Raw genomic sequence first — 15138 nt, 5'->3', positions numbered from 1 at the left:
CTGAAGCCAACAGTTTCTGTGTCCTGCAGAAGAAGACAAGTAATATGTTGAAATGTTTGCTCTTATACTAAATCATTCAGAAGTACATCAGAAAGGATATTTTTACAATTACTAAATATAAAAGTGTTACGACTTCCAGGTGATCGGTCAAGTATCTGATCTGACCAGTGCTAATGGGTCACATCATTTGCTCCTGTGTCACTTACCTCTGCCTGTACCATGTCCTCTTCCCGGCCGTTCTGCTCCTCTGTGTCCGGGCTGGATCCAGACTTGAAGTGTTTGCCAGTCTGCACCGGGACAGGTGTGCCACTACGCGGACTCCCGTCTGCAAAAGAAAAGGTTCCAATCTGTCACATGCAGCAAATCGTATTCCAAACAAGGATAGCAACATTATACTTTTAAATGGTAAACCACCACCCAGTGTGAGTAGCTAACAGGTGCACTGTTTTGTTCCCTCCAACGAAAACAGATAAGGAACAGCTAGAGACAAATATTCTGCAGACAGATCGAGATTACTTCGGGGCAACAATAGAGAACACGGCATGAAGATAAACCTGCTGATGTAAAAGGAATTTGGGTGTACCTCAACGAAAACTTACAACTATGTAGCAGATAATGTCACAAGTTCCGTGAGATTCTTAACAGGTGATGCTATTACATGCAGAGAAATTGTAACACTAGAAAGTTGTAGAAACGTGCGAGAAGAGGATTGACACTTGTTGCAGGGATTGGCAGGTGAATTGCAATACAAACAAATGTAATACTTTGGGCATGAATAGGCAAAGAGAGAGAGAGAGAGAGAGAGAGAGAGAGAGAGAGAGAGAGAGAGAGAGAGTCGATTGCAGAGGCAACCCGACAACTGGCCCGTGAAGGCTCTCAGGTAGGAGGAAAGACTTTGTTCTGTACAGATATCTTTAAAATTGTACTTTATTAGCAATACTAATTTCAAGCATGGCTCATTTTCAAGTGCATCTAAAAACAATGGCAACACACCGAATTAAATGAGTGTTACAATATAAAAACATATGCAACTGTAGTGCTTTCTCAAACCCATTTTTACAGATATGGATTTGTTATCTTCATTAATTAAAAATCACCTGTAGTGCTCGGTTATACACAGCAGTGTCGCCAAGGTGCATAGTACAGAATGCACAGAGTGTGATAGTGGTTGCAAGAACTACAGTATTAGCACACAATTACGTGCATCTTTTTAATTGTGTGTATCACTCCACGCACACTGTACTTTAGATAATGCACCTCGGCAACTGTGCTACGCATACTCACGTGTGGCACACAGTTTTCAATTGAGGAATACGATGTGTTTGCATCTCTTATAGAGCCCGGCGGAATGATGTCGTTCCCCACATTTATAAAGCAGTGCCGATACAGAAGAAATCAATCTCCTGCAGTACTTGTAGGACAGGAAGGAGTGCGCCACAGACCTGGGGAGACGGTGAACTTCCTCTTGTTGTTGGCAGCGAGCACCAGCAGGCAACGGCTAGAGCTGAGCGAGCTGAGGATTTCGTTGCTGCACAGGCGCTTGACTCGTGACCGCATGCCGGTCGTCTCGTCGCTCGCCGTACCCCGTGGCGTACTGCCACTTTCGCCGCTGCCGTTGAACGAGTCACTACGACCGCGTTTCGTCCTGTGGGAGACAACAGTGCTACTGTAGGTCGGCGCACGGTTACAGCGAGCATTGCACACAGGGCACAGTGGGGTCTACAGTTCTCAAACATATACAAATATTGCTGCTGCTGTTGTTGTTGCAGTCTTCAGAACCAAGACTACTTTGATGCAGCTATCCACATCAGTACGTATTATGCGAGACTCACCCTAACTACTCCAACATACATCTGCCCGAACCCGCAGTCCAGCTTTTGTCTGCCTCTACGATTTTTACCACCCCACTTCCTTCCACTACCAAACTGTCGATGCACCGAGGCCTAGATATATGTCCTACTGACTGATCCCTTATTTTTGTCAACTTGTGCCACAAATTTCTGTTTTACTCAAATTCAGTATCTCTTCCTTAGTTATGAAATTTATCCATCTAATCTTCAGTACTCTCCTGTAGCACACATTTCAAAGCCTTCTATTCTCTTATCATACACATTTCATTTATGTACATAGCTCGACTTAATTACCTACAGGAAAGACTTCCTACGAATAAACTTATATTCGACATTAACAAAGTATTCTCTTCCAGATATGTTTTTCTAGCTATGCCCAGTCTACATTTTATATCCTCTCTACTTCTGGCATAATCAGTATTTCACCACCCAAATCAAAAGGATCACCTATTTTGTGTCTCATCTCCAAATCTAATTCCCTCAGTTACTCCCCTAATGAAAAATATCTCCTGCTTTTAGTGTCTCGTCTCCTAATCTAATACTCCCTCAGTCAGCTGATTTAATCTGACTACATCCCATTAGCCTTGTTTTACTTCTGTTGTGTTTCACCTCATAATTTCATTTTAAGGCATTATCCATTCTGTTCAACTGCTCTTCCAAGTCACGTGGAGTCTGACACAATTACATTTTAACCTCAAATGTTTTATTTATTATTCCTGAACTTTTGTCTCCTTTACCAAATGTCACCTCTGTTTCCTCACCGCTCGTTTAACCCTGCTGTTCTGTTCACTTTTACTTGACATATATACTGTTCGGGTCAATATGACCCGACATATCAAAATGCTTTAGAAACATAAATTTTGGTACAGTTTTAGCTATCGACATTGTTGTTCTATTCCAGTACCTTGTTAGTAATAATAATAATAATAATAATAATAATAATAATGGTAATAATAATAATAATAACAATGCATACAACTTTATTGAGGGATATTTTTCATTTAAATATGCACATAAATTTGAAACAACAGACAGTTTCCATTACAGGCATTCAACTTAGAAAGCACTACAGTTTTTCCATACTTCTATTCTTATTGTTGACAGTTTAGACGTAAGTATTGACATTTTCTAACAACAGACAGTTGTCATTACAGATATTCATCTTAGAGCACACTACAGTACAGAACACACTACAGTTTTTTTATTACATTCCAACATAGAAAGCACTACAACTTTAGAATCCTCTCTTCTTACTGATTGTAGTTTAGGCACAAGTATTCACATAAATTTGAAACAACAGAATTTTCAATACAATCATCTTATAAAATACTACAGTTCTTTTCTTACTGCTTGCACTGTGGACACAAGTAGGTTACATGTTTCTTGCAAATATGTTTACTACATTTTCCACACACCATGTTTGTTTTATTGTCATTACTTGATGGACAGAACTTACAGCGTGCACGTTTTGTAGATTTTCTTGTTGTTACCGATTCTGACACACCACCCACATCATTCGGGTTTTGGATGCTTGTGACCATTCTCAAAGAATCTTCTGTTCTTGGGAAATGCGTTCTTGATGCAATATGTTCTTTTATCAGTGACTTTCCAAGTTCCTCCAAGAATATTCTCCTTCTAGTCAATTTGCTTGCATTCCAATTAGGGTCAACCGAAATCCACAAAACGTATGCATTATAAGCAGAAACATCAAGAATATTGTAGAAAACTATCATTGGCCACCTATTACTTTTTCGTTTGCATGTATATGTACCTAATAACTGATCAAGCGTGTCTACAGCACCTTTGGTTGAATTATAGTCCAAAATCATTTTTGGCTTCTTATCAGCCCTGTCACTGATTTCCGCATCATGGTGGAGAGTGCTCATAAGTACAACATTCTTGTGTCTCTTAGGAATATAATTAACCACAGTAGTGTCATTTGTGAAGTAAAATGAAGAGCTGTGTACCTCCTTGTTGGTCATTTTGTGTGGAAGCTCCGGCTTATTTTTCCGTATAGTTCCCAACATAGTCAATTTCCTTTTCAGAAGCAGCTGCCCCAAATTGTACGACGTAAAAAAGTTGTCACACGTGATATTCTGACCACGTAACTCAGAAGTGAGATCAGATACCACCCTCATTCCCTGATTTCTTTCTGGTGCCGCTCCACTCACCTTTCCTGTATAAATTTGGGCTTTCAGTACGTATGAAGTTTTGCTGTCACACATGGTCCATATTTTGATCCCATATTTTGCCGGTTTACTTGGGATATACTGCTTGAATGGACAGCGACCTCTAAATGCTACTAACTGCTCGTCAACAGTAACATTTTCTCCTGGATTATACAGTTGAGGAAGGACCTCTACCCACTTCTCCCAAATACTACGAATTGCGGCAAGTTTGTCAGTACGTCGTCTTTCCTCTCTAGTAGATTTCTTGTCAAATCGCAGGACACGTGATATCTTACAGAATGTTTCATGAGACATGGTTGCTCGAAATATGTTTCGCCCAGTATCTTTATCCCACAAACTTTTTGTAGACTCCCCATGAGATCGATATACACCCGCTAGGAGTAAGAGTCCTAAGTATGCATGGAAAACAGAACCATCAATATCTGTCCACTGTTCACCATAAACTCGCTGCCCTTCAATATTTGTCATCTCTATTATTTCATTTTGAAGCGCTGTGTGAAATACTGCTTCAAATGAACATTTTACATCAGATATTCTGCTGACTGCATACCTGGTAACTCCTGGGGTACTCTTGATGATGTTCGAAGCTGGTAGGCGACCATGTTGTGCTGGTGGATGCAACTGCCATTCTATATTCCCATTTTTAGAAAGAAAAGTCTCTACACTATTTTGTATGGGCTGTGGACTGTCGTAACTGTCATCGGAACACTCGCTTTCAGATGCATTGCTGATGTGATCTTCAAACTCAGAAAGTGATCCTTCATCTGGTGAGGCATTTACTATTTCTTCCAACTCACGATCATTCAATGGTCTCATCGCCATGGTGTCACAAGTCAAACTGGGCAGAAACAAAGCATTCCAATTATTGAGAACTGCCAATTATTATTTCCTGGGGAAAGCAACAAACAAGCCCATTGTTGTGAACGCATGGAGCTTTAGGTGATTGTTGAGAGTAAGTTGGAATGATGCAGTCACTATTCCCACACAACACAACAAAAATAATTTTCGCCATTTCCAGATTTTAGAAATAAATACGAGTTACACTAAACATATTTGTGTCGGGTCATTATGACCCGAACATTACATATGCAACTATTACAGTTGAAGCCCAAACTTCTTAAACTTTTTTAAAACCTTTTAAAACACATGCTGCTCATCCATTTTCAGACAAAGTCACAAAGTTTCATAAATATATATTGGTATTTACATAATGTAAAATAACGTTCATATTCGTTTCGGGTCATATAGACCCGAACAGAACAGCAGGGTTAATGCACAGATTGAATAACATGGGAGATATGGTACAATCTCTAATAAAATCTTCTCGGTTTTCAGCTCGTGTCGATTCAAATACAATTCTTGAGCTTTTGATGGATATCTGTGCCATTGTCAGGAGTAAAAACCACTGACAGCTGGCCGGATCTTTTGACACAACAGTTTCCAATCGGACGGTCAAGTTGTTCTGTCGTATTCTGACGACAGTGTACGTCTTCTATTGTGATGCACATTATGACGTAACAGATGGTAAAGTGATGGGATTACCACTGTCTCCAACAGGCTCTGAATTCTGTGGCATTACAACTGTCGTGCTTCCTAAAGTACATCGATGACACCTCTCTGACAGGGCCCCACAGTGAAAACACCCTGCAACAGTTTGTCAATCACACAAACGGTGCTTAACCCGACATTAAATTTACCATCGAGATGGAGAAGAATGGCAAGCTACAGTTCTCGGATGTTTCAGTAGAGTGGGCGGTAGGAGGCCGGCTCGGTCATTCAGTGTACGTGAAACTGACACGCTGATCGAACCTCAACACTGATAATTTTTACAGCCCGTGCACAAGAACAAGATCCCGAACACATTAATACACAGAGCGTAAGTTGTATCTGACGACGACCGTCTACGTCTGAATTGCAGCACTTTTAACAGGTGTTCCAAAAGAACGGTTATAGCAAGAGACACATAGCAAATGCTTTCAAGTGTCACTAAAGGAAGATGCCTCGTGAACCGGTTGGTAGAAGAGGGCAAGCTGGCTACTTTCCTGCCACACTGTGAAGCAATGAACAGCAAGTTAGGACAGAGGCATGGACTGAGACCAGTGTCCCAGCCCGTCCCAAGAAACGGGATATGCTACACCCTATTAAAAAGACAACGTAGCTCTTCGTGTGCTCACTGTGTACGGTATCTGTATAGGTCAGATAATTTGCACAGCTGCAGAGTGTTTTACTGAGCGCAAGAGACATATTAAACAAAAGGGTGCTCGAAAAGTCAGCCACAGCTGAGCACCGCTTGGAAAACAGACACAAAATACAGTTTGAAAACACGTGAGTTGTGGCTCGTGTGTCAACATAGTGGGATTCTGTTATAAAAGAGGCAGCTGAGATCAGAATAAACAGCAACAATTTTAACAGGAAACGGGTACGCACTTAGCAGGGTGTGACGACAGGCTCTGGATATCCAAAGGAGGCAAAGACGGATGCCTGAAACTTGTAGGGAGACAGGAATGGGAGTTTCAAACGTGGTGCCGGCCCCTCACGTGACCTGATGTCCCACGGTCCCGTGGGGGGCTGGAGCTGCTACCATACGTAGAAAGATAGATCCCTTATCATTTAGCTACAAAATAGCAGGTCAGCAACAAGAAGCAGTTAATTCCAGAAATTATCTGGGAGTACACATTAGGAGTGATTTAAAATGGAATGATCATATAATGTTGATCGTCGGTAAAGCAGATGCCAGACAGATTCATTGGAAGAATCCTAAGGAAATGCAATCCGAAAACAAAGGAAGTACGTTACAGTACGCTTGTTCGCCCACTGCTCGAATACTGCTCAGCAGTGTGGGATCCGTACCAGATAGGGTTGATAGAAGATATAGAGAAGATCCGACGGAGAGCAGCGCGCTTCGTTACAGGATCGTTTAGTAATCGCGAAAGCGTTACGGAGATGATAGATTAACTCCAGTGGATGACTCTGCAGGAGAGACGCTCAGTAGCTCGGTACAGGCTTTTGTTGAAGTTTCGAGAACATACCTTCACTGAGGAGTCGAGCAGTATATTGCTCCCTCCTACGTATGAGGATAAAATCGAAGAGATTACAGCCCACACAGAGGCATACCGACAATCTTTCTTTCCACGAACAATACGATACTGGAACAGAAGGGAGAACCGACAGAGGTACTCGAGGTACCCTCCGCCACACACCGTCAGGTGGCTTGCGGAGTATTGATGTAGATGTAGATCTGCCTACTTCACCTTCCACCCACGCACCGTTTTGGCCTCCTCCGATTGGTGCCAGAGATTGCAATGGTGCCAGAGGTTGCAATAGTGCCAATATATGTGGAAACCCATGCCGGCACCAGCAGCCAGCGGTTTTTACTCCCAACGACGACGGTGGAGACAGCTGTCGAAAGCTAGAGAATTTTATTCGAACTGACACAGCTCAAAAACAGAAGATTTTATCCTCACGTGCCACTGCAAAAAAACTCCTAGGGCACTTAGTACAACCTTATCTCACTGTCTCTGAAGTTCTTTAAATCTTAACTGTCATCTGGTTTCTGTACAAGTTGCACAAAACCTTTTGACTCCTTGTTTTATCGTCCATATTCAGAATTTCAAAGAGTGTAGCTCAGCCAACATTGTCAAAAGCTTCCTCCATATCTACAAATACTATAAATGCAGGTTTCCCTTTCTTTAATCTCCTTTCTATGATAAGCCATAGGGTGAGTAATGCCTCGGGTGTGACTACACCACGACAGGTTTCTGTCAAAGTGGAGTGTTCAGATTTGACATTCATTTGCATACAAAAGAATAAAAATGTACCTAATAACAGTGCTGTGTGGGCCCCATATTTGAACGTATAAAGATTCCTTCGATCAGTTTGCTGTTCCAGGACCCACAGAAATAGAAATAATGAACACTTTCTCAATATAAACGTTAAATTCCCTTTCAATAAAAACCACTTACTGATGTAATGTGCATGGACAACCGTGAGGCTTTCGCATATATATACTTACAAGATCGCTTTACATGACTGGTGGAGGTAAGCACAGCAAGCTGTCAGGCCAAGCCCATTGCAAATGTCGGGGTCCTTCTTACGGCAACTCAGCTATACATTCTACCCCCACCCCCCACCCAAAAAAAAAAAAAAAAAAAAAAAAAAAAAAAACCAACCACACCACCCTTGAGAGTTCACTGCTAATTTTCCCTTCACAGCATCCTCCTCCCATCTGATGCCAAATTCCTACTATATTCCCTACAATTAATAGTGTCAGTATACTAACACTCTTCTTTCCCACCAGATACTAGGTGGCACTATCCTATTACAGTACTTTCAATTTCAGACATCACACGTTTTTGCCAGTCAGTGAAGACGAAGAAAGGCCAAATGATGAGTTTGCGTGCTACAACATAATGTTTCATTTTGAGTTAAGGATTCGTGTGCACAAATCCCAGCAAAATTGGTTGTGCTTCCGATGGCCCTTGTGGCCCTACTGTATAATGAGTTTGTATTAATTTTTTCAGCACCTGAGGATATTATACATTAGGTACCGACTTCTCAGTTTTTGAACAGTGTAAAGATAGCAAAATTTGCCAGCTACTTTCCGACAGGTAGAAATGACAGCAATTTAGACAAAGGGAATGTAAAGTTCATGTACGATAGATACGAGATGGAAGCAGGTGATAATAATATTTGTTAGTCTATAAATAGTAAAATATACACAAAGTATCCACTAAAAGCTTTTTGTGAGATGCTAATACACCCAGGACCAGTACCAGGATGGCTACTAAAACTTGCAAAAACTGAGAATTACAGGTGTGAAGAGGAACATGGTGTCAAGCAGCTCCTGATAAATTAATGGTGAGTAGAGAGGTTCTGAGTCCTACAAGGAATGAGATTTCAGCATTCCCCATTAAAGTTAAAAATGCACTGGAGGCTATCATTGAGGGTATGAAGGTTGTTACTGCAAGCAAATTGTACACTGCTCCAAGAATATTATGAAATAAAATTTCGGTCTAGCTTCACAAGAATCTATCTGATAAATTAATGCAAATTAATGATTAGCGCAGGGGGTGGGGGGGGGGGGGGTGGGGGGGAGGCATACCGCCAGTTTGGAAACATCGATAATTTATTTGGAATGATATATAATTAACACACTTTGAGATAGTAAGTATTTTAAAATTTGTGATTTATAAAACTCAATAAAATTCAATTTCAATGTTAGGTTAAAAACAAGGAACTCCCTGAGCTTTCATGAAATTCCATGTGAATTCCAAGTTTTCCAGAAGAACTGCCACCCTGAATACCATTAATGGGAAATGAAGTAAGAGAAAATTGTAGCGTTTTCCTGGGAAAATTTGATATTTATCAGTGGGTCCTAGAGAATAGCTCTTCTCTCATTCAACTAGGAAAAGCATAGGTTGTTAATTTTATCACACGGTGTACACGTGGACAAGGAAAAAAATACACTTTTTCGATGTTACATAACAATATACCTTCCCATACAACAGTAAAAGTTATCAATCCTTCGAATGGGTAACATTTTACACATCACTGGCATAGAACTTCCCGCCACCACTTTAGAAAACAAAACCTAGCAAAAGAAAAGACAGCCTTAGAAAGATCTCAAACGTGCAGCAACTTGTACGCTGCATATTTTCGTATTACGATATGTTGCATATTTTTGTAATTACAAAAGTATAAATTCGAATTCCACCAAACACAGCACGTTAGTTTTCTAACAATTGAAATCAAGATTGTGATGCTCTTTAGTGAGCCAACCACAGTTCATGTCGTGTGATCTCGCCAGCCGGTGACAACAGATATTCAGAGCAGCAAGAACACACAACTACAACAAGTTATTGGGTTAAATTAATATACAAAGGGTAGGTAAAGAAAAGCTAAGCTTTCACATACAATATTGATGCCAAGGATTAATAAGCCACAAGAGAAACTAAGCTTTCACATCTAATACTGGTCTTTCTTGTGTGTGCTAAACTTTAAGATACATCATAGAAATGTGTTAGTAAAATTTAAAATAATGACATAAATCTCTGGTCTTCTGGGCTTGAAATTCTTCCAAGTAGCCGGTCTTCAAACTGTCAAGTTTTAAATGTGACACACATCCCTGCGATTTAAATAACTCATCGCACATTCTTATACGTAACATAATTCATTGTGTGCAAAAGTAATGCTTTTCAAACCACTATTCGCAAAATTTTCCTGAGACCTGTTAGAAATAGGTTTCAGCAGTTCCCAGAGAGCACTAGAAAGCAGGCGCCACTGGGCTCCCTCAGGAAGCCCGTATGTTTGCACATATAAAGCATTAAGATATTTTACCTTACGTCATAAAAGAAACAAGACATCAGAGGATACTCCAAGAGCACTGGAATTTCATAAACCGTACTAAAATGTATAATTCGGCTTGAAGTGCACATTTGTATGTCCAGATTCACAATGAAGTAGGCCCCAACCTGATACTAAGGTTTTCAGAGTGGTTTTCGGGACGTAAATTTTCTTGGAGTATCAGTACTGTACTATCTCGTGTTTGGTTTTTTATTGTGGCAAAATGTCATATGTGCCAGAAGATGGAAATGTGCAACTGAAATTCAGTGAACAATTGAAACTAGTCTCTACTGTGGACGGAAACGCTTTGTACGAAACAAATTGACTACCTCAGGGGAAAAGATTAATAAAAGCCAAATTTCTTTAGCAAACCGATAAAAATAACTTCATTGTTCTGCAAGACAATTGTCGCTTGACTGCCAAAAATGTGCAAATAAAATAAAATCATAAAACTGAAACTAGTTATATATTTCAGCTTTCCATAATTATGTGAACGTACTGTAATTCACTTGACAGCTCCCGGTCAAATAAATCCATTTTGTCTTCATCTGACGTGGGAAATGTACACGAAGAGGAGACAGCCGATCACTGAACGTAAACACGGGTAACGTGGAGACTACCCCACTCCCCGATACAACTCGGACCACTTTGCGCAAGTGCAAATCTGGCAGCTCGGGTGCACCAGAAAATGTTTTCCGGCTAGCATCTGGTTTCAAGTGACCAGAAGCGGGAGATGGCACTACTCGTATGCGACTGAACTGATCCCCAGTACTAGTAATTATACTAAGTACATAGAGAAACAGCTGTGTTTTTCACTTGTACAGAACTTTCGTGCTTTCCTTTTTAGTTTTAGTTCTCAAAAATGGACAAAAACTTTAACTCGTAATCACAAAATGGCACTTTCTACCATGTGGTTACCGTTTTCTATCTACTGATTGAACATTATTCTGATGCATAGTTTGAATAAAAGATATTGTACAAAAAAACTATTCTCTAAAAATTTAGTTCTGTTATGTCTGGGACCAGTAAGTCATTAGATTGGAAATCAAATAACTACCTGGTTAGGTTATGTTAAGTGACATTAATCAGGAGGAAAACGCGAAAACGCGCGTGCACGCACGCACACACGCGCACACGCGCACACACGCACACACACACACACACACAGACACACACACACACACAAATAAAATATCTGCACACGTATCCAGTAAGAAAAATACATGACTTATGTGATGTTCTCAAGGTTTCTCTCCGACATTACAGTACATTAAAAAGTTCCTGCTCCACAACCAACACAACAGCCCATTTCATTTCACAAACACACTTTGCCTCAGCCACCACAGTTTTCCACAAGGTAAGATACCGTCAGAAGCACCCACACAACATTGCCTCTTACATCTGGTCTTACTACTACACCAATACAGAGTGCACATCCTGGGAATAAAGTACTAGTAATTGTCCAAAAGAAGGTAACTGAAAGAGAGATTAAAAATAAAAACAACATATTTCAAATAACAGTAATTTTAAAAGTAAATCTAGAAACAGATCATTTTAACACTGACGGTATACAGTACACTTATAATTAGGGACTTGAAACATTAACATGTATGAGAATTATGACAATAATATGAAACAGATAGTTGTTACGCACCATATAGTGGAAATGCTGAGCCACACATAGGCACATCAAAAAGATTGAAACTTCCTGGCAGATTAAAACTGTGTGCCCGACCGAGACTCAAACTCGGGACCTTTGCCTTCGCGGGCAAGTGCTCTACCAACTGAGCTACCCAAGCACGACTCACGCCCCATCCTCACAGCTTTAATTCTGCCAGTATCTCGTCTCCTATCTTCCAAACTTTACACAAGCTCTCCTGTGAACCTTGCAGAACTTAGCACTCCTGAAAGAAAGGACTCTGCGGAGACACGGCTTAGCCACAGCCTGGGGGATGTTTCCAGAATGAGATGAAGGCAAAGGTCCCGAGTTCGAGTCTCAGTCCGGCACATCGAGTTTTAATCTGCCAGGAAGTTTCGTATCGGCGCACACTGCTGCAGAGTGAAAACCTCATTCTGGAAACATCCCCCAGGCTGTGGCTAAGCCGTGTCTCCGCAATATCCTTTCTTTCAGGAGTGTCAGTTCTGCAAGGCTCGCAGGAGAGCCTCTGTAAAGTTTGGAAGGTAGGAGACGAGGTACTGGCAGAAGTAAAGCTGTGAGGACGGGGCGTGAGTCGTGCTCGGGTATCTCAGTTGGTAGAGCACTTGCCCGCGAAAGGCCAAGGTCCCGAGTTCGAGTCTCGGTAGGCACGCAGTTTTAAACTGCCAAGAAGTTCCATATCAGAGCACACTCCGCTGCAGAGTGAAATTATCATTATCAAAAAGATTGTCATGAAGCAAGCTTTTACCCAAGAAACACACACAAACACACACACACACACACACACACACACACACACACACACACACACACACGCGTTGGCTTCTTGTTGTGTGTATCTGTAACGACATCTCTGCTATGCAGTTAGTAGCAACTGTCCTTTCCATAACACTATCCTCTTCGTAAAAAATGTGTAAGTTTGTCTGCTAGCTAAAGATGGTCTTATGTGACATTGCTGACACTTTCACTGGGCAGCTTAAGTGCAGAATGTTTAGAACTGTGACTGTGTGCAATGCCGGTAGAGGTCAGGGCCAGAACCATCCAATTTACGGCACTGCCAAGCTCAGCAAGCAATTGCGTGATAGCCATTAACCAAATACTTTATGTTCTGTGTTACGCATAGCTGGCAGTTTTCTTATTTTGAAACGAGTGAAGAGACTCGTCCCAGACCATCACGGGACTAGAGTGTGACTCTCGTGACACCGTAAGGGATTTGTGATCCGTATGACCATTATGACAGTTCTACTTTCACATCACTTCACAATCTCTGGTGACTGAAGTTGTCATTTGATTATTCTTGCTGCTTCCTGCCACACTGATTGTAGTTTCTGCACTATAGCAAGTGGAAAACAAAACTGGTTAACATCTTCTGACAAAACGAAGAGTCTTCCTGTGACAAATAGAGTTATTTCTTGGCTCTATTTCTACTTTAAGTACCTTGTCGGTACTATCTGTACGAGTGTCGAGAGTGTGTGGCACAGCTAGGAATGACCACAAAAGGGCTCTGAAGTATGATTATCAGGACTCATATGCTACAGATTCGAAATCACTGTTCTGCAGATTTTGATGTTATCAAACTCAGCAGGCAAAAATGACAATATTATGAAAAAGTTGTCATTCTGGCCCAAAATGCTAGAGTTGGCAGTCGTGTGCATGAGGTGTGCTTTTGTGTGTGTGTGTGTGTGTGTGTGTGTGTGTGTGTGTGTGTGTTGCTGACAAAGGCTTTGGCCGAAAGCAATGTCAGTCTTTTAATTGCGCCTGTCTGAAACTTGACATGATACCTTTACAATAAGTAGCAATGTGTCTTTTCCTACATTGTTAGTATTACGAAAAGGATATATCGCTAAGTCGCAGACAGGCACAACAATAATACTGCTAAACAAGTAAGCTTTCGGCCAAATAGTTTAGATAAAACACACACACACACACACACACACACACACACACACACACGTGCGGACAAATGCAACTCGCACACAACTGACCACCATCTTTGGTTGTTGAAGCCAGATTGCAAAAACATGTAAATCAGGCCCTAACGTCCTTGCACTATCCCATCTCCAACTGAAAAATACTCCTGCTGTGCAATGCCAAATTCCTGAATCCTATCTGACACACTGAAATGGCTGCCCTCCGTGAACTAGAGCAGCATGCACAAGGCCACCTCAAAAAACTCTCCAACCTGTTCACTTCCTACTCCCGCCTTGGGCTACTACAATCTCCACCCCCATAAGCCCACATAACTGACAAACCTGTCTTGCAGACCTGCTACATTTACCCCACCCTCAAAAACTCCTTCCCACCACCATACACAATCCAGAACCTAAACAGACCCAAAACACAGTTATTCCTCCAAAGGCACTAACCCCACAGAACTATCAGTCCTTTCCAAAGGCCTTACCCTTTGATCCATTCCCAAATTCAATCATGCAGGAATTGTTAAAGAACTTCTCTTCTTCTGCCGGTGCCTACAACGAAAACATTTCTTTGCCAGCAGCCATACTGATCAGACTCAACTGAAGACCAATGTTGAACACTATCCAACTCAGTTCACTCCGCCATCCAACCATGATACACTCCCACAGCCTCCAAATCACTTCCTGATAACTTTTCAGAATTTCTTAATCTCAACATCATTCACCAAATCTCTCACCGTGCAAGTTAACCTTATACGGTATAATCCCACTTTTACCTTCCCGGAATTAACATTTTCCCACTGTTTACAACATTTTTTATCATTCCCGTCAAATTTCCTATGTCCACACATTGATTTGCACGTGATTTTCCGTCAACACATTTGTAATTTTCCCGCAATTTACACATTATAAAAAAATGTTAGTGGAGAAAAAAAATGACGCTGGCCATTCAGTAGTGTTTACAAATATTAAGTGGTAGAGTCTCTTGATGACAGGGCACTCTACTCAGCAGATTTGAACTGGTAAACATCTAAAAGATGGAACAATTCGTGCCGTATCTCCCGCTGCTGCCAAGCTCTACCTGGCACTGTGGCTGATGGGAGTAACTAGGTTCAACGGAATAAACATGTCATGACCAATCACAACCATTTCCAAACTGTCTCTACAGCACAAACGCAGTTTCG

At 41.2% G+C, this 15138-nt stretch overlaps 1 protein-coding gene across 1 annotated transcript in view; it reads right to left on the bottom strand.

Moving 5' to 3' along the window:
• Positions 1 to 15138, bottom strand: part of LOC126108400 (nuclear pore complex protein DDB_G0274915) — a 137181-nt gene that overhangs the window by 84513 nt on the left and 37530 nt on the right. The window contains exons 5-6 of the mRNA XM_049913610.1: positions 1443 to 1645; positions 207 to 325 (exon numbers count right to left, since the gene is read on the bottom strand). Of these exons, the coding sequence (XP_049769567.1) occupies positions 207 to 325; positions 1443 to 1645 (322 nt within the window). The remainder of the gene's footprint in view (positions 1 to 206; positions 326 to 1442; positions 1646 to 15138) is intronic.

This window comes from Schistocerca cancellata, chromosome 11, assembly GCF_023864275.1.
Source record: "Schistocerca cancellata isolate TAMUIC-IGC-003103 chromosome 11, iqSchCanc2.1, whole genome shotgun sequence".
Classification (NCBI taxonomy): Eukaryota; Metazoa; Arthropoda; class Insecta; order Orthoptera; family Acrididae; genus Schistocerca; species Schistocerca cancellata.
The sequence above is the reverse complement of the archived record's forward strand: the minus strand, read 5'-3'. Positions and strand labels throughout refer to the sequence as shown.